Below are 18,532 nucleotides of genomic sequence, written 5' to 3' on the forward strand. Positions count from 1 at the left end.
TGGGCTAATATTGAAACATTATTGTTAGTTGAAGTTTATACTTTATTAGATATCCTTAGTTTTTACCTAACGTCCATTTTTTTCCCCAAGATCCCATATTGCATTTCGACACCATGTCTCCTTAGTTGCCTCTTGACTGTGATGGTTTCTCATACTTGACTTGCTTTTGATGATGTTGACTGTTTTGAAGTGTACCGGTAAGGTATATTGTAGAATGTCCCTCATTTAAAATTTGTCTCCTGTTTTTCTCATGATTACTCTGGGGTTATAGATTTTTAAGGTAGTGGTTGTCAGGTTTCTCCACTGTAAACTTACTATCCCCCACACCCCACAGCTTTCCATGTTTACTCTTTGGAAGGAAGTCATCATGTAGAGTGTACACTTAAGGAGTGAAGTATAATGCCTTGCTCCTGGATTGTGGTGCATCTGCATATGTTATTTGAAATTCTTAATGGAAGATGTGTCCATTATCCTCTATTTATATGATCATGTTTTTAATATCAGTATGGACTTACAGATATTTATTTTATATTTTGGGTTATGCTCCAATGCTACTTCATTAGTTTTGTTGCTCAGATATGTTTTAGCTTTATACATATTTTGGAGCTCTTTCAGTTGGCTCTGGTGTATATATCCCCATATTTGTGAGGTTTTTTGAGGGAGCACTTTTTAACTTTCTGGCACTATAAGAATCTCTATGTTCATCTTGTACATTCTCATCTCAGCCCCAGATTTGGCCATTTTCCCAATGGCCATACCTTTAATTAGAAAATGGTATTAGAAACAAGATATGAGTGATAGGTGTCCTCATTTCTGTGACAGTATTGTTGCTTCTAGTCTCTCTGAGCTGACAGAGCAAGGAAATACATATGTAAATACACACACACACACACTAGAAATTCACATAATTTATTCTGGACTAAGGTTTTCTCTTTCTTTTTTAGTCCAGGCCCTCTACCTTTATTCAGTTCTTAGACAGATGTTTTCTTCATACTTACAAAGTACCTATGGCAACTCTAGAAGTTAAGTTCCAAGGAATAGAGTAAGAGCCCCTTGTGGAGAGCAGGACCAATAAAATGGGATTGGTCCGGTCAAGATAGCATTAACTATATAAAACAAAATGGTGTCACTCATGTCACTCAAGATGGCTGCCAGTCATCCATGACACTTTTGTTCAAGAGGGAAACTACCTAAGTCATGCTGGACACATCTATCAAGGAGACACACCTAAGATATCTGCACATGTAACCAGAAAATCCGTGTCTGCAGAGCAGGACCACCCACCAATGGGCTCCTGGAGAAATTCTCCAGTTGCCACCAGGAGTGCCAAGACACTTAACAAGAGACCCAGAAGGGTGGAGTACTGCACTCTCAAGGGTATACCTGAGGCAGGCCCCAGACCACTGCTGGGGCAGCTGAGCTCCACACACCAAGATGTGATGCTTCACATCATGCTGATCTCCCTTGGCATTGGCTGCCAGAGGCTGTGTCCTGCTGGACTGAGGACTTCATCTGCCCGGCTACCCATATGGCTCCAGAGATTCTTCTTTGCGAGACGTTGATGGCTCCCTTTCCCACTGTGCTGTCTCCGGGACCCGCAGGCTGAGACTCTGGCACTCGGGTTCATTATCCCCAATTCTCTCATGTGATGTTATTACTGATTGTTTCTGAGTGATTAGTACTGTTATTAGATTAGTATGGATTTGGATTATGTCTGCGTTAATAAAAGCTGAGTGAATAACATAGTCACTTGTGTTGGTTTACTGTTATTTCTTGGTGCTGGTGTCACCTGTAAGACTGGTGATCATAGAGGCAGCTTGGTGCTTCCGGTTCTTGATGACCTGAGCAGGGATCAAAGACTGGCTTATAGGAAAGACTATACTGTGACGCACACTTATGACACCCCTTTTCCAGAATTCCCACCAAATTCCCACCAAGTCTTACTGGCTCCTTTTACATCACATGCCAACACAGGAACTGATCACTGTAGCCAAGCAAAGTGAGATATTTTTGTTAGGTCATGTAATACAGTCAGAGTAATGATGGTGTGTGAACTACATGGGCTAAAAACATAGGCAACATGGCTTTTCAAGTTGGTTGGTACTTAAAAGTAAAGAGAATATAGGTGTATGTTTGAAAATGATAATTACCACCACAGTCGATTACCACTACTTATATGGATTCTGAAATTCTAAAACTGGCTACCACTTACTGTGAGGTTTTGAAAGAAAATAAGGTAGTTACTTTTAAAAAATAATACATCAGTAAATGGCTTGGGCTCTAGTGAAAGCAAATGAACACTCATAACTTCTAAAAATAGAATATACTTGACTATATTTTTGCATATGAGTGTTCTCTGCTTTGAAACGACAAATGTGAAGAATAAATCCATTGTCAGATTACTTTCTGGCTTTGCTTTCAAAAATAATGTCATTTTTACGAAAGTGGGAGATTTAGGTTTGGAGGAAATAAAATCTGTCATCCTTTGTGATTGTTGCTTCATTTTGTCTGTCTCCATTAATTTTCTTTATTTACCTCTTTCAGAAACATATTCAAAGGTAAACTAGATAGCTTGCTGTTCACTCATCAAAATGTTAAGGCACTTTCTGTTTTTCCACTTCAAGGATGTTTGCAAAATATTTTTTAAAAGGAAAAACTATAAGATGGATGTACTATAGGAGAACATTAAGACCCAAACCACTACTATGATTTGGAGTTCCTGTTTTTCTTAGTGAGGCATTCATACCACTTTTTAATTAAGTCGTCAATTAACAAAACCATTGAAAAGAATTATTTTTAGATTCATCTCTGCAAAGACTTACTAGTTTTAAGATACTGGTAGTCACCACAAATGATCACATCTTGGTTTTTTTTTTTTTTTATGTGAAGGCAATTTATTGGTTCTGTTTATGTATAAGATTATTTTTGCTTTTATTTTATTGTTTTAAAAATACTACCTATTCTTTGTAGAGATCTAAAGGTTTACAAAATAAAATAATAAAGATGCTCCTAATTTGAATTTTTAAATTCTCTGCTGCTTAGATTCCTGTGATGTGTTCAAATTGTAGTTAGCCACAAATATGTTGGGTAACTTCTAAATTTAAAATCCATGAAATGGTGTTAAATTGCGAACTTGGAATTTAAACTTTCATTATTTGAAGCCCTTAGAGAATTGGATTTCTAGAATTTAAAAAAAATTGTGGAATGCAGTAATGATGCATATTAGAGTTAGAAAACTTTTTACTTTATTTTTTAAGCTCTTTTGACAAGAATCGTTCCCATCTCTTCTCCATCTTAAGCAGTAGATACTTGCCATAATTTGTTCATATTTTCTTATGACTCTATTAAAATCTTTTCCTTTTTTGAGTACTCGATATGTCTAAATATATTAGAGTTCTGTCTTAAAATATTCTTATATATGTAAGTACCTTACAAGTATAAAATCCAATTTTGAATCAGTATATCATTTAACATTTTAAGTCAATTTTATTAACAATTACTTATTAAAAATATTGTAGATACCAAACATGATGATGATAAGTGCCTTTTACATATTTCATTTACTCTTTATATTTCAGTAAGGTAGGTATAAAATCTCAGTTTTAGGGAAGAGGAAACTAAGGTTCAGAGAGGTTAAGTTAATTATGGTCACACAGAAGAATGAGGATTTAAAGCTATCAGTAGAACATGACACACTATTGGGTTGGCCAAAAAATTAATTTGTTTTTCTCCATAAGATGGCTCTAGTAGTGCTTAGGTGTTTTTTACTTCATTCGAACCAATTTTGTTAGATTGTATTGTGACAGCTGTCATATCAGCATGCATTTAAAAATATATTAAAACTGGTGAATTTTTGTGTAGCCATTTTAATATTGAAGATAGAAGAAGATAAGTGAAATTTTTGGCATATTATGCTTTATTATTTTAAGAAAGGTAAAAATGCAACTGAAATGCAAGAAAGGGGGGCGGAGAGGGAGAGAGAGAGAGAGAGAGAGAAAAGATTTGTGCAGTTGTGCAGGTCATGGAGAAAGTGCTGTAACTGGTCAAGTGTGTCAAAATTGGTTTGCCAAGTTTCATGCTGGACATTTTTAATTTGATGATGCTCCATGTTTGGGTAGACCAGTTGAAATAGATAGCGATTAAATTGAGACATGATTGAGAACAACCAACATTATACCACCAAGGATATAGTCAACAAAATCAAAATATCCAAATCACTGAAGTTATTGGTGAGAATAAAAAATGTGTCTTTTATTTTACAGAAAAAAAAAAAAACAAAAAACACACCAACCTTTTGGCCAACCCAATACATCTGAAAATTAAGAGACATTGTAACAGACAGAAGAAAAAATATTGAAGGAAATATTAATTGTTCAGAGTGACTTTCCTCCATGGTTTCTCATGCTCCTACGTTCCTTACTGGGTATGCAAGACTCTGACCACTCCCTACCCAGGCCATTTCTCAGTCTTGTGTCCACAGAAAACAACCTTGAAGGATGGGGTATTGCCTCCCTTTGGAATACAGAGCAAGCTTTCTATGAAAGCAGTGGATCCCCCAATTTCAGGGTTTCTTTCCTGTATTTGTAGCCTCTTGTTATTGTTCCTTGCATTTAATGTACACTCAAGGTGTTTGATGCAAGGCATAAAGTACAAAGAGTAGATAATTAAAAAAATAAAACCAGGAATGAATTCTCCAAATGTTATATCTGTGACCCTTGATTATTAAAAACAAAAACAAAAAAACAACTTCAATAGAAATAACATTCATTTCTCAGTGTCTACTATGCATCTGATGAGTTCTTTATTCTTTATGTTGTTTTACCCCTTGCAGCAATACTTTAAGGTATCTAATCATTGTTCATCAAGAAATGTAGAATAAAAAATATCTTCAAAGAGAAGGGGCCAGCAGATGCTTGCTTTTGATATATATGCAATACAAATCTGAAGAAGATTCTGTCATAGCAAAAGGGCTGCACGTGATTGGGCAAATATCGTTTATTATACATTATGGTACGGCCATTTGTACCTCATAATTCTTATGAAAGTGGCTTTACTTTGGCAAGAATCAACGCTCCAAATACTATTCCAAGTCCCAGTGTATGAAATCAAAGTTAAGACAGATGTCCAGATAAATGTTTTAACTGAGCATAAGTATGGATTGGACCAAGCCAAGAACCCTATTTCTTTAGACACCTGAGGTTGGTAGTTCCCCAGTGTCAGTCTCTCAGTCATGACTTCCAGGACATTTCTCCCCCTCCAGGCACCAAGAAACTTCTTTTCCAGGAGTTTTTTTCCTGGGGATAATTGGGGCTCTATATACATCTAAAGTCTGAGGATTGATGATTGGCGTGTAAGAACCAAGAGGAAGAAAATGAAGTGAGAAAAAAAAAATGCTAGGGTCAAAACTAAAACAAACAAAAAAAACAGGCTGCCTCGCTAAGAAAATGTGTGTAACCCAAACCCACTGTTTCTTGCATTTTATCTCGGCCACTCCAGGAACTGCGACCAAACAACTCTCAGGGTAACTAGGCAACGATGTTGCCGCGGTAACCAAGGAAGCTCAGAGGGCACCATCCGGCGTCCCGAGGGCAGCCTTTCCAGGCTTGAGGCTGGCCTGGAGGGTGTGGGTGATGGAGTGTCAGGCTCTCGCGAGAGTTGCGTGGGGGGTCGTTGGCAAGCGTCTCCGACGTCGCTCCTAAGGACGCGTTGGACGGGCGCGGGGTGGGGCAGGGACCCAGAGTTCCTCGATGGCTGCTCGGCAAGGGGTGACCACCTCTCCCCTGCGGGTTCTGGAGGAAGCATTGGGCATGGGCTTGACGGCTCCCGGGGACGCAGACGATGCGGTGGCCGCCGAGGGCACCTACTACCTGGAGCGTATCCTTCCCGTGGGAGCGGGGTCCCCAGGTGTCTGCCGCGGTAACGGGTGTTGGGAGCGAGGGCCGGGGCTTCCCACGGGGAGGCGCCCTTTGAGGCTCGGGGCCGCCGAGCCGGCTGAGACACCTGTGGGGCCTCAGGGTGGCGTCTCTGCCGCTGAAACCCCCAGTTAGAGCCGCAGGTGAACGTTTGGACCGACTGTTAGACTGTTAGGCTGCCGCGTGCCTGGTGGAAGGAGCATTGGAAGACCTTCAGGAGTTTCGTGCTTAGTAACCACTCAGTAAACTTGGGATAAAAGTTTTGTGTGAAGGTGGTACAACTAGTGGATCCAACTCTCCTTCTGGCTTAGTGGTTTTCCCAAATAAGCCTCCAAAGTTTCAGAATACTGTTGAAACAAATTCAGTCGACACAGAAGATCAGGGAAGGACCTCTGCCTTTGGGCTTTTAACGAGCTGACGCTCAGAATATCCAACTCGTGTCCAATGCTTCAATGATTTATTTTGATAGCGTTAACTTCCTGGGTAGTTTTACTTTTGGCTATTTAACAATAATAACTTTTTTTTCTTTAGCAACTAAATTATACCCTGGTGAGCCGGCAGGGCTCAGACAGAGGTGTTGGGAAAGAGCCAGAAAGTGATGAGCGATTATCAGGGGAAAAGCGGAACAAAAATCGAATAGCCGTATGCGGATAATTAAGTTCACTATTTATTGTGTAAAACGTTGGCACTCCCCTCCTCTTGGACTGGAGAGATGGGGACGGTTCATGAGAAAAACATACCTATTCCCTTCTACAGGCAGGTAGGAAGGAGATGGTTTACATGTTTTATTCTCAAAGTACCAAGGAAGCTCCAAATCTACCTTATTGTTTATTAACTTACATATTTAGCCCCACTGTAGTCACTCCAGCTCTAATTCATGACTTCAGAGGCTCAGTCATGGTTCATTTTGGGAACTTGGGCAGACTGATTGACATGTCCTGACTCAGTTTCAGAACACGTCTCTGCTACAGGGAGCTTTGAAGAACTGAGTTGAAAAGATCAAAGAAAATATGTAGTATTTTACTCAAGACGAACACAATTTTTCCAGGTATATAAGTTTGAATAGTTAGAAATAGACTTGGTGGAATAGTGGTGTTTAATGTCTTAAATGAGGTTTTATACTCTGTTTTTATAGCTCTTCACAAAGTTTTTTTTTTTTTTTAGTAATAGTCCTTTTAAATTAAAAAAAGAACATTTCTTTCAGAGCTATCTAAATCAAGTATAAAATTACAGTGTCCTTGCTAGTGAATGATAACTAGACATCCTATCATTTTTTATCTGCATTAAAATGATTTATATAACATAGTATAATTGGTAACATGAGACAAATACAATGAGGTAACTTTTTGCAAACATAAATGGTGGGACTTCAATATAGCACAACTTTCAGCAATTAAAATCATGTTTATTTAATTGGCAGGGAGATCACTGAGTCACAACTGCCAACACATGGCATTTTGCACAAAACCTTTCTTATGAAGACTTCTCTTGAAAACCACATTTGCAAATATAAGCAACTACAACTTTTCACAATTTTATTATCTAGTTTGTGAATCATCTAGGCCCTTTGCTTTTCTTTCATCCTTCTTTGCCTGACTGACTCCTGTTTTGGGTTTCAACCAGAGTAGTCTGGGGATAACAAAGCTAAACATTTAACCAGTCAATTTTCCTATATTCAATGTAAGTAAGAGGTATAGTCATGGGAGAGACTTTAACTCTTCATTAAAATGAAGTTTGAGGATTACTTCTGAATGCCAATTATCCCTGTATCCTTGGGCTCTCTTAACATGTGTAATTAAGAGTTGACTGTATAATGTTATTTGACATTGTTTCTTAAGGCAATTATGATAGCTGCTGAAGTGAGACTTTCTTGGGTTTAAAGTCTTTAGCTCTCAGGTTATTTAATCGAGCTACTGCAGTGGATAAAGAAAAGTTATGCACAAATGAATCAGAAATCTGATGTTCTCTACTTGGCACATACACCTTATAACTTCTAATCTCTTGCATTTGGTGTTGGACTTCCCTTACTTATGATTGAGAAGATGCTTTTAAAACACTAGACAACAAGCTATCAATATTGAGCAAGGCTTTGAAGATGTTGACTCCCATTTCCCAGGAGATCAGCCTTTTCTTTGTTTTTAAACACTTAGACATAAAGAACATGTACATACTAATGTGGCCCAAACCAGAAACATAGGCAGGATCCATTACGGGGGGAATGGCTTCATTAATAATCTCCCCACATCCTTTACAATAGTTTAGAGAACGTGTTCGTGAGAGAGATTTCTTGTCCATGCAACACCAGTCCCTTGCAACCTCCTAGCTGTAACAGTGCCACCTGTTTCTCTCCTGATACACTTTACAATATCATTGCTTTTCTGTTTTAACCTTCCAAACAATGAGATACACACATACATGAAGTTCTTATTTAATTATCGCCAGAGCTTTAAGAAGTCTGGTCATGGAGTGCATAAATCCTCTGGAGAACTCTTCATAAGAAAGATATCTGCAGCATTGTAGAATATAAGGCTGATCCGTATAGGGCCAAGTAGGTGTCTCTAGAATTTGTAAAGAGGCTTGGTTGTCTTTCGTGAATGAATATTCTGTTAGAAAGCAATGCAGCTGAGATTATGTTTTCAACTGTAGTCGTGACCATGGGCTGCCTATTGTACGGCTGTAGACAATTGGGAGTATGCAATTCCATTGGGAGATGCAGGCTGGAATGACTGTACTAAGAAAGCTAGTGCTTAATCATTTTGTACTACGTCTAGAGAAAGACCTAGTTCAAGGAAGGACATGGAATACATAACTCTAGGATCAAGTTGAACCCACAAAGTGTTGTTTTTGTTATCTACCTCCCCTTGCTCTGATTCTTTGCTCCCCTAATAAGCTTTTTTTAAAAATTTTATTTTTATTGTTTTTCTATTATAGTTGTCCCACTTTTTCCCTCATTGCTCCCCCCCCCACCCAGCCCACCCTTTCTACCACAGTCAATCCCCTCCCCGTTGTCCGTGTCCATGGGTTATTTATACTAGTTTCTTTACTAAACCCTTCCCCTACTCACCCCCCTCTCTCCCCTCTCCCCAATAGCTGTTACTCTGTTCTTTGTTAAGCTTTGTTCATTTGTTTGTGTTTTTCATTAGTCTCCTGTATCAGGTGATAACGTATGGTATTTTTCTTTCATTCCCTGGCTTATTTCACATGTTGTCACAAATGGCAGGAGTTCCTTCTTTCTTTCTGCTGCATAGTATTCCATTGTGTAAATGTACCACAGTTTTTTAATCCACTTTTCTACAGATGGACACTTAGGCTGTTTCCAGCACTAGGCTATTATAAACAGTGCTGCTGTGAACATAGGGGTGCCTAGGTTCTTTGAATTGGGGTTTCAGGATTCTTCAGATATAATCCTAGCAGTGGAATCATTGGTTCAAAAGGCAGTTCCGTTTTTAGTTTTTTGAGATAATTCCATACTGTTTTCCATAGTGGCTGCACCAGTCTGCATTCCCACCAGCAGTGCAGTAGGGTTCCCATTTCTCCACATCCTCACCAGCACTTGTTGTTTGTTGATTTGTTGATGATGGCCATTCTGACTGGTGTGAGGTGGTATCTCATTGTGGTTTTTATTTGTATCTCTCTGATGGCTAGTGATGTTGAGCATTTTTTCATGTGTCTATGGACCCTTTGTGTATCCTCCTTGGAGAAGTGTTTGTTCAGGTCCTTTGCCCATTTTTTAAATTGGGCTGTCTTGGTGTTGAGACATGTAAGTTCTTTATATATTTTGGAGCTCAGTCCCCTGTCTGAGGTATCATTGGCAAAAATGTTTCCCTATAGTTGGTTCCCTTTTTATCTTGCTGATGTTTCCTTTTGCTGAGCAAAAACTCTTTAGTTTGATGTAGTCCATTTGTTTATTTTTTCCTTTATTTCCTTTGCCTTAGGAGATGTATCCGTGAAGATATTGTTACATAGGATATCTGAAATTTTCCTGCCTATGTTTTCCTCTAGGACTTCTGTGGTGTCACGGCTTACATTTAAGTCTTTGATCCATCTTGAGTTTATTCTGGTGTGTGGTATAAGTTGATGGTCTACTTTCATTTTTTTGCACATCCCTGTCTAGTTCTCCCAGCACTATTTGTTAAAGAGGCTCTTCTCACTCCATTTTATGTTCCTTCCCCCTTTGTCGAATATTAGTTGACCATATAGACCTGTTTTTATCTGGGCTCTCTATTCTGTTCCATTGATCTATATGTCTGTTCTTATGCCAGTACCAGGCTGTTTTGATTACAGTGGCCTTGTGGTATAGTTTGATGTCAGGTATTGTCCCTAACTGGCTTTTGATTATTATATCATCTTTTAGGCATTCTAACTCTAAAATTATGGCTTCTTAGATTGTGGACGTACATTTTCTGGCCTCTGAAAAGGCATCCTCTAGCCCCAGTAGCACTCCCTGAACAGCGCATTCTGAGAATTGAGTGCGTTAAAACAGTCCTTTGAGGCAGTTCCAAAATGAACTTTTTCTGAAAATTCAAAATTAAGGATCCCTGACCCTGAGACATAGTGATCATGCTAAACTGATACCCATCTAAAACGAATGGTTTTCTTTTTAAGTGACATGCCTCACCAATCTTTCATTGCAATAGTGTGATGTTCACCAATAACTTTGTTTAATTAAAATTGAACTTTGTCATTTAAAAATATTCTTGTTAACATTAAAAAAAATTTCCTTGTGTCATTTCTATGGAATGTGTTTACTAGTTAAGTGAGACGGTATTAATAAAATCCTTAATAATCATGTATACTCAAGCTGTGTATTTTTTTATTCTCATTGGAAAACTGAATTTGCCCGTGAGTCCTTGGTTACATCCTACGTATAGTCAAATTAAGAGGTAAACTATCTGAATGTAGATTCTAGACCAAGAAGCTTGTTACTAAATTCACAGTGCTGAATCTTACATGCAGGGAAGTCATGGCTATTTGGAGAGAAAAATGTGTTTTGTTTTGTGTCCTATACTTCAGGCAAACTTTAATGTACATATGAATCAAAGACATGGATTTTATTCCCTTTTATTTAATTTATTGGGATGACATTGATTAATAAAATTATACATGTTTCAGGTGCACAGTTCTACAACACATCATCTGTAAACTGTATTGTGTTCACCTCAAGTCTCTCTCCATCACCACTTACCCCCCATGCCCTCCGTCTATCATCGTTTATCCCTTCTACCCTCCATCTGTCATCACTTACCCCCACATACCCTCCTCCACCTCCCTTAACCTCCCCTCTCCCTGGTAATCACCACACTGTTGTTTATGCCTGTGAGTTCTTTATCTCTCTCTCCTTTTTCTTTTTTGCTTTTTGCAACAGCATGGATGGACCTAAAGATATCTTTAAATGAAGGTTCTAATTTAATAAGTCTTGGTCAGGGCTGGGATTCTGCATTGCTAACAAGCTCTCAGGTGCTGCTGGTAAGAACTATAATAGAAGTGGCAAGGCTGTATATAAAAAGCTTAATCTCTAACCTTTATTTTCAGATAGAGGTACAATATGTAGAGTTGATATCTTTGGTTCTCCTGGATTACAAGTTGGAAAAGTTATACTACTACCTACTGTGAGAACTACAAGTCTTCCATGTCGAAAGAAACTTATTTTCCAGTTTCTGAAGCAGAAGATGTGCAGGAGCTGTCTAGGGCCAGGCTGACCAACACATTTCCATTCTCGGCAATGCTATTAAAATGGTAGTGGCCTCCTGGTATGTGGTTTAATAAGAATTCTGAGACGTAATGAAGACTCGGTGGGAAAGACTGCAGGAAGCAAACAATGGGGAAATTGGCAGCAAACATGCCACTTGTTTCCTGTCTTTGGTGTCTATTATTCAGTTAACTTACTCTATTTGAACTGAAATTCCTAAGAAAGAAAACATGACTGTGACGTTTGCTATTTACAGTACTGTTTAAAAAAAATTCAATTTAGTAAGTGAAATGTTGATTATGGAGGATCCAGCCTAAATTTTAGGTTGCCTCTGTATACATTGGCTCTGCAGTGATGGCAAAGATTACAAAGCAATTCCTCGCTATAGCAGCTTTGGGAAATCATGTAAAATATAATTAGCTATATGTTTCACTCTAGTTCTTCATAAAGATGCTGCTGCTGGCAATGATCACTCCCTACAAATGCAGTAGTGGAAGAGACTAGTGTGTAAGGAACTTCGTATGCCATTTACATCTGAAAATTGTTTGTTTCTTTCTGGCTGTGGTCCCTTTGCAGAACGTTGTTTGTGACGGCATCATACCAACTGGCACCTCAAGCTCTGCTCCATTAGACCAGCTGACGTACTTCTCTGAGGCTTCTTGCAGTTGTGTCTTCTGTAGTATGTGATGGATTTAGAGCTCCCAGGCAGTTTCAATGTGGGTGTATATTGGCCTGCTTTCTGGTAGGATCTAGGTCCGGATCTGGTGAAGATTCTGCTAGTGCAAAAGATACCAATCACTTCACCCATGGTGCCTAAGTATCAGGCAGCTGATTCATACTATGCAAACTCACAAATACTATTACATTCCTTTCAGTGCCAGTGGAGATTTGGAGGAGTTGGACCCTTGGTCTGAGTCTGGACTGTGACTCTAGGACAGAGAACCTGGCTTGGACTTGGCTGCAGACCAGGGAAGAAGGAGGGGCCACAGACAGCATCTGGGCAAAAGCAGACTGTGAAACCAGGCACAGTAATAAGTGTCACATTAAGCTCAAACAGGTCAAAAGACAAGAACCAGATCTGAGGGGAACAGGGTGGAAAAAATGAATTTCAGAACTGGAGTCCAGTGATGTTCTTTGATGGAATACTAGTTAGATAAAGGGAAGGAAGTTGTAAGGGCTCCGGTCAGCTTGGCATTAAGAAACCGATTTTAAGCCAGATGCCAGCTTATTATTCTGCAGTGGAAAAAATAACTGCACTAGAATTGTGACCAGCTTAATTGTAGGGACATTTCCTGGAGAATAAGATCACTAGAAGATTACATTACAGATGAGCGAGTTTCCCAGGAAAGTATTATAGAACCACAGTAAAGGTTTTATCTTTCAACCAATTCTGATGAATTATCTATTTCCACTCTGGTAATTCTGCTTCTAAAGTAGAGTTTTCACACATGGTATTCTCTCCGATTCTACTTCCTGCTGTCATTTTGGCTGCCCCAAGGACCAAAGGGATCAATATATGTACAATCCACAGTGTCCTCTTCCTGAGAAACTGGGAGTGTAATTTATTCATGCTTTGAAACCAGAAATAGCTGTATATCTGCTGAGAAACTCATCTATTTTCATTGGATGGATATTGAATTGGTATCTGATTATATCCTTTTCACCCTGGCTGCTGGGAAGCTTAAAGTCAAATCTGTGGCTTATGTTTAACAAAATTTATGAGACCTATGGCATATACTACATTGTTACCTTTATCTTGTTTCTACTATTTCCCTGTCTCTTCTAAATTACATATTCATTTATTTTTATAGTTTGTAATGCATGCATATTTGTCAACTGGCACAGAATCATTTTGAGATGTGTTCATGCATTTGTCCATGTGTTGCTAACCAGTTAGCCAGAGAGACAGATGCATACCAACATACATGCCAAAGTACATTTATTTCTGTAGTAACATTGCAACATCACATTTCAACTGAGTTGCTTCTGGGAAGATTTTCCGTGCAGGTCATATGGTGGATACTAAAAATATCCATCCAGGAGGACACCAGTTCCTATTTTGGGTATTTGTCCTTTTCCTGATCTTTTGTGTTGTTAATCTCTTGCCCTTGGTTAATTTAATTTTTGGGTCTGCAGCTCTTTTATACTTCTTCCTTTAAGGTCTTCACTTTGAGCTCTTTAAGTGACTTGATTTAGCTGTTGGTACTATAATTCTTAAGAGTCTGGAAAACAAATAGGTGAGAGTTTATTACTTAGGGTATTGGCAAAATTGCATATCCCTATCATTTCACTATAGGAATAAATAGTATGGTGTCATAGAAATTCTTGGCATTTATATTAAAGAAACTTGTCTTTGTTACTCATAGCTTTGTGCTTTTAGGCTAACTTTTGGATTTCTCATTTTAATTTTAGAGATGACTGTATCTGTGCCATTCAGTGTCATAGGGTTGTTATGAGAATAAATATGGTTATGTTCCATGTGACAATACTTTCTAAGGTTTACAAAATGGTAGATACTTTTTCTTAGTCTCCTTCAATTGTGTGGAAACAGAATATTTTACTAGTGATAAAATCCTTTGCTTTGAATATTTTCTGGGTAGAGTATACAGGTGTTGTTAGAGACTTCCAAAGCTTTTAGAACGATTCACTTTTTCCCTCTACATATTGCTCTGCTTAGCAGCCTTTGCTTTCATGCCCCCTCCTCACAGTCTAGTCAGCAGTTGGTTAATTTACAAAGTCTATCTAGGTCATTATAGAGTACTTGCTTTTTTGTGACATTTTTTATGGTGTGAACAGTGATGAAGGATGGCATTGCTCTTCTGGAGAGCTAATGACAGGTAATTACTTACAAAATCAGTTTCTAGTAGTTGTCTCTCAGAAGGAAACTTACTTTTCCATAAAAATAAAGACTGACTTCCTGTATCTGATACTCAGGAACTTTGATCTCATTAAGAGAAAATGTGTCAGATAAATATAAATCTAGAAAAGGAGGAAAATTTAGAATGTCTTTTATACATTCATCTTAACATATAGGGGGAACTGGACCATGGGAGACTTATGAGACTTTTTCCACAGCCACTTACTTCTTTCCGGATTATGGAAAATAATAACGAACACTGTAAAGCCTTTACTCTGAGCCAGGCACTTTTCTAAATGACTTACATATTTTAACTCTTTTAATACTCTTGAAATGCTATGAGGTAGTATAGTAGCCAGCCTGCAGCATCTGGCCAGTGACCCCCACCACCTGGTGTAAATGCTCTTGTGGAACACCTCCCATGCTGAATATGTTGACCTGTGTAACGACTGTGATATTGAATGAGTGGTGATTGTGACTTCTGAGGCTGTTCATAAAGAAGATTGCAGCTTCCACTTTGTTTTCTTGGATTACTTATTCTGGAGGCAGCTCATCACCATGTCCTGAGGAGGCTTAAGGAGCCTGTGGAGAGACACTCATGGGGAGGGTCTGAGTCCTCCAGCCAACAATGCCAGGGAGCCTGCAGGAGGTAGGTGCTGTTGCCTCAGTTAAGCCTTCAGATGGTGACAGCCCTGGCTGCCCTCTCGACTGAGACCTCCTGAGTGACTCCGAATCAGAACTTCCACTTGAGCCATTACTGAATTCTTGATCACAGAAACTAGAAGATAATGCATATGCTTATTATTTTTGTAAGCCCAAATATTTTGGGAGTTTGTTATGCAGCAATAAGTAAAATAGAAAACAAACTTATTTCTGTACCTATAAATGAGGTTCCAATATATAAAAAAAATACCTGAAAGTATCAGAGTGGCTTTGAAAAACAGCACTGGGTGAATTTGGAAGTACTTTAAGTAGGGTGTTAGTAAAAGGTGGGTACTCAAGCATGAGTTTAAGGTTATGGGATGTACTGCAGTCACGCAACTCTTTTGTGCTTGTTTAGTTTATTTTTAATGTTATTTTATAGCCTAATTTACTTTTCTCCATATGTTTGGGAGAGACACTCATGTTTGACAAAATACTGGCTGAGGACAGGTAGCTGGTTCCCGACGGTTGGTCATAACCGAACTAGGCTTAATTGTCTCCTCAAATACGAAGCAACACTAAAGAGTTAGTGCTTCAGATGGGGATTAGTCACAAGAATGTATTACCTGTCTTTAGAGGTTTAGAACTATGTGGAAAATAGTCAAATACGTCAAGTAGTTACATGCACAGAAAACCCATACAACACAGGAAGAGAGGTAGTAGAAGAGTGAAACCGGAACTTCTGGGGTTTATTCTCAGCTTTGTTAGGTCCTAGCTGTGCGTTCTTGTGCCTCTGAGTCCTGATCTGTGAAATGCAGATAATGATGGCTCCGGCCTCATAGACAGGATGAGGATGAAATGAGTTACTGCATGTGTAGCCCTTAGGACAGCATCTGACTTCTATTATGGCTTCTATTAAGTACTATATGTTATCAGTTCATATTGCAAACAACGTAAGTTGTTATATTCACCTGCAGCTAACTCTTGGAAGACAGAATAACTGAGACAATTTCTTATAACCAGCAACAAAATGAAAACTATGCTAATCTCATCTTTGATTTTCGTAACCATTACTGTGCATTAAAATGTTTAATTTCATGCTTTTTAAACTTGGCACAACCAAGTCTGTACATCTGCAGAAAAAAAGTAAACCTACCAACCAACAAAATAACTGTTGAAGTTTTCATTTATAATTAGAATAACTTTTATAATTTTAAAAGTCTTACAATAATGCTGTTAGAATTTTATTAGAATCAGTTATGATATTTTAATGGTTAATTCCTGATAATTTATGAACTACTGAATTATGATTACTGTCTAGTTTATATTTGCTTAAAAATTAGGCTTCCTTTCCTGAGGAGAGAATTTAAAATTGAGAAATATGTGTAATAGTAAAGCAGAGATTTAAATAACTTCCATTGATGAAAACTTTGAAATGTATTAGCTCACCAAGTTGGTGAGATAATTGGATCTAATACTGTATTTCAAGGTAAAACCGCTTTTAAATATAATCATTTTATTCCAAATATTTTGAGAATAAGACTTGACAAGATGTTCAGAGGTCACCATAACCGAAGCATCTGAAGATGATTATGAATATGAAGAGGTAATTTGTTCATTTTGGTTATTCTGTAAATTCATTATGGTTGTCCTTGAGAAATATTTATTTATTCTTTAAGAATTGCTAGTATTTCAATTGATTTTAGCTAATCTCAGCTGAGTAAGAGTGAGGTATGAAAATTCTATTCAATATTTAAAAATGTAGATTGGTTAATACATCTGGCTTTTTGGGGTTCCCTATTAATTGTCCTTCAGAGTCAGCTGCTTATATCATCTGCCTGTGGATTCATCCTACAGACTGCCATCTGTAATAGGTATTAACCATCGTCCAATCTGCTCTTGGCTGGGTTTCCCAAATTCCTACTGCATAGCTGGAGTGCAGGTCTTATGCTTCCTTCTACCTTAATTACACTTCCGTGTAATGTGGTTACTGTCTCAAACCTTTTCTTTAATTGACTATTCCAGTGAAACTTATCATTACTTCTGAGACTTGGAGGATAGAGACGCTTCTAGGAGGCAGAAGCTGTGAATGAAACTGTGTAGGTGCAAGCCTGGCAATTCATGGTCTGGGCAAGCAGGAGAGAGGACAAGCATGGAACCTGGGCTTTTTTATTACTGTTGGCACAATACCACATGAAATCACGGAGAATCAAATAATTGCAGAGGGCTTAAAACTGTGATCTTCATATAAGAAACATGTGATAAATGTTAACGGTTATTAATATTGTAATTAAATTTGATTATATTCTTTCAAGAGCTTAACATTCAGGCAGTGAGTTTAATTTTATTTTTTAATAAACTAGAGATTTGTAGTTCTAGTAGTAGCTATGGAAAAATAATGGGGGAGAAAAATCTGGGATGAGGAGAGAATGATGGCATTTAGACCCCCTAACATTTTTTCTTTCCAACACTGATGACAGTCTACATTTGTCATTATAGATAAAAGCAGTTGCCCATAAGCTAATACCGAGTTTATTAGAAGTGACACTAAGGGATGTTGAAAGAAAGTCAGAAGTTTCCTGCTTCTTATTTATTCATTTTCATAGATCTTCAAAATGACATGGTGTCTTACATAAAATATGTTTCTTTGATCCTTTGTTTGATGAGGAAAAACTGAAATGAAATAATGTATTTTTATATTCTTGCTAACCCTTCTTTCTATCCTTCTTTTTCCTCTGTGATTTAGATACCAGATGACAATTTTAGCATTCCAGAAGGTGAAGAAGATCTGGCAAAAGCAATTCAGATGTTTCAGGAACAGGTTACAGATACTCAAATTTTGGTGAGAATTTTGAACACAACCATAGCCTATAGTTTAGCAGTGATAATTTTTTATGTGAAGTTTTGAAAGTTGTTTACATTTTAAGTTCTTTACTTACTAAATGCATCCCTATCCCTTGTTCTGTCTTTTTCACTTGTATTTCTCTATCATCAAACCTCCACTTCAAGTAAATAGTCATACTTACTCTTGTTTGTTTTGTCACGTTCCACACGGTGGTCACTCTGGCATGACTTGGCCATAAATGACACTTTTCCTTAGAACTCTGTCTATTTAATATTACCGGAGCTTAAACCAAGGATTTGCAACACTCATGTACAGAACTTGATATTTTATACACACCCTATAATCTGTTTTGTAAGCATTCTCTGCTTTTGTTTCTTTCATGGAAGTGTTTAGCCTCACAAGGAATACTTAATATGTTATGATTTTTTCTTGTGAGGTTTATGAATTAATTTGACTATAGAATATGGTGGGGGATACTTTTAGGTTATAATACCACCAGTGAAAAGTACATAAAATGATGACATTCCTGTTAAATTGAAAACTCATTTAAAAGTTGAGAATAATTTAATGATGATAGCCAAAATATT

General features: G+C 37.9%; 1 protein-coding gene across 1 annotated transcript in view; it reads left to right on the forward strand.

Annotated features, from left to right (window-relative positions):
• The first annotated feature begins 5,747 nt into the window (after positions 1-5,747).
• SPAG16 (sperm associated antigen 16) overlaps positions 5,748-18,532 on the forward strand; it is a 743,404-nt gene continuing 730,619 nt past the window's right edge. Inside the window, exons 1-3 of the mRNA XM_090288280.1 lie at positions 5,748-5,874; positions 16,660-16,706; positions 17,847-17,942. Of these exons, the coding sequence (XP_090144406.1) occupies positions 5,748-5,874; positions 16,660-16,706; positions 17,847-17,942 (270 nt within the window). The remainder of the gene's footprint in view (positions 5,875-16,659; positions 16,707-17,846; positions 17,943-18,532) is intronic.

This window comes from Furipterus horrens, unplaced genomic scaffold (genome assembly GCF_987537825.1).
Source record: "Furipterus horrens unplaced genomic scaffold, mFurHor1.1.pri manual_scaffold_1, whole genome shotgun sequence".
Taxonomy (NCBI): Eukaryota; Metazoa; Chordata; class Mammalia; order Chiroptera; family Furipteridae; genus Furipterus; species Furipterus horrens.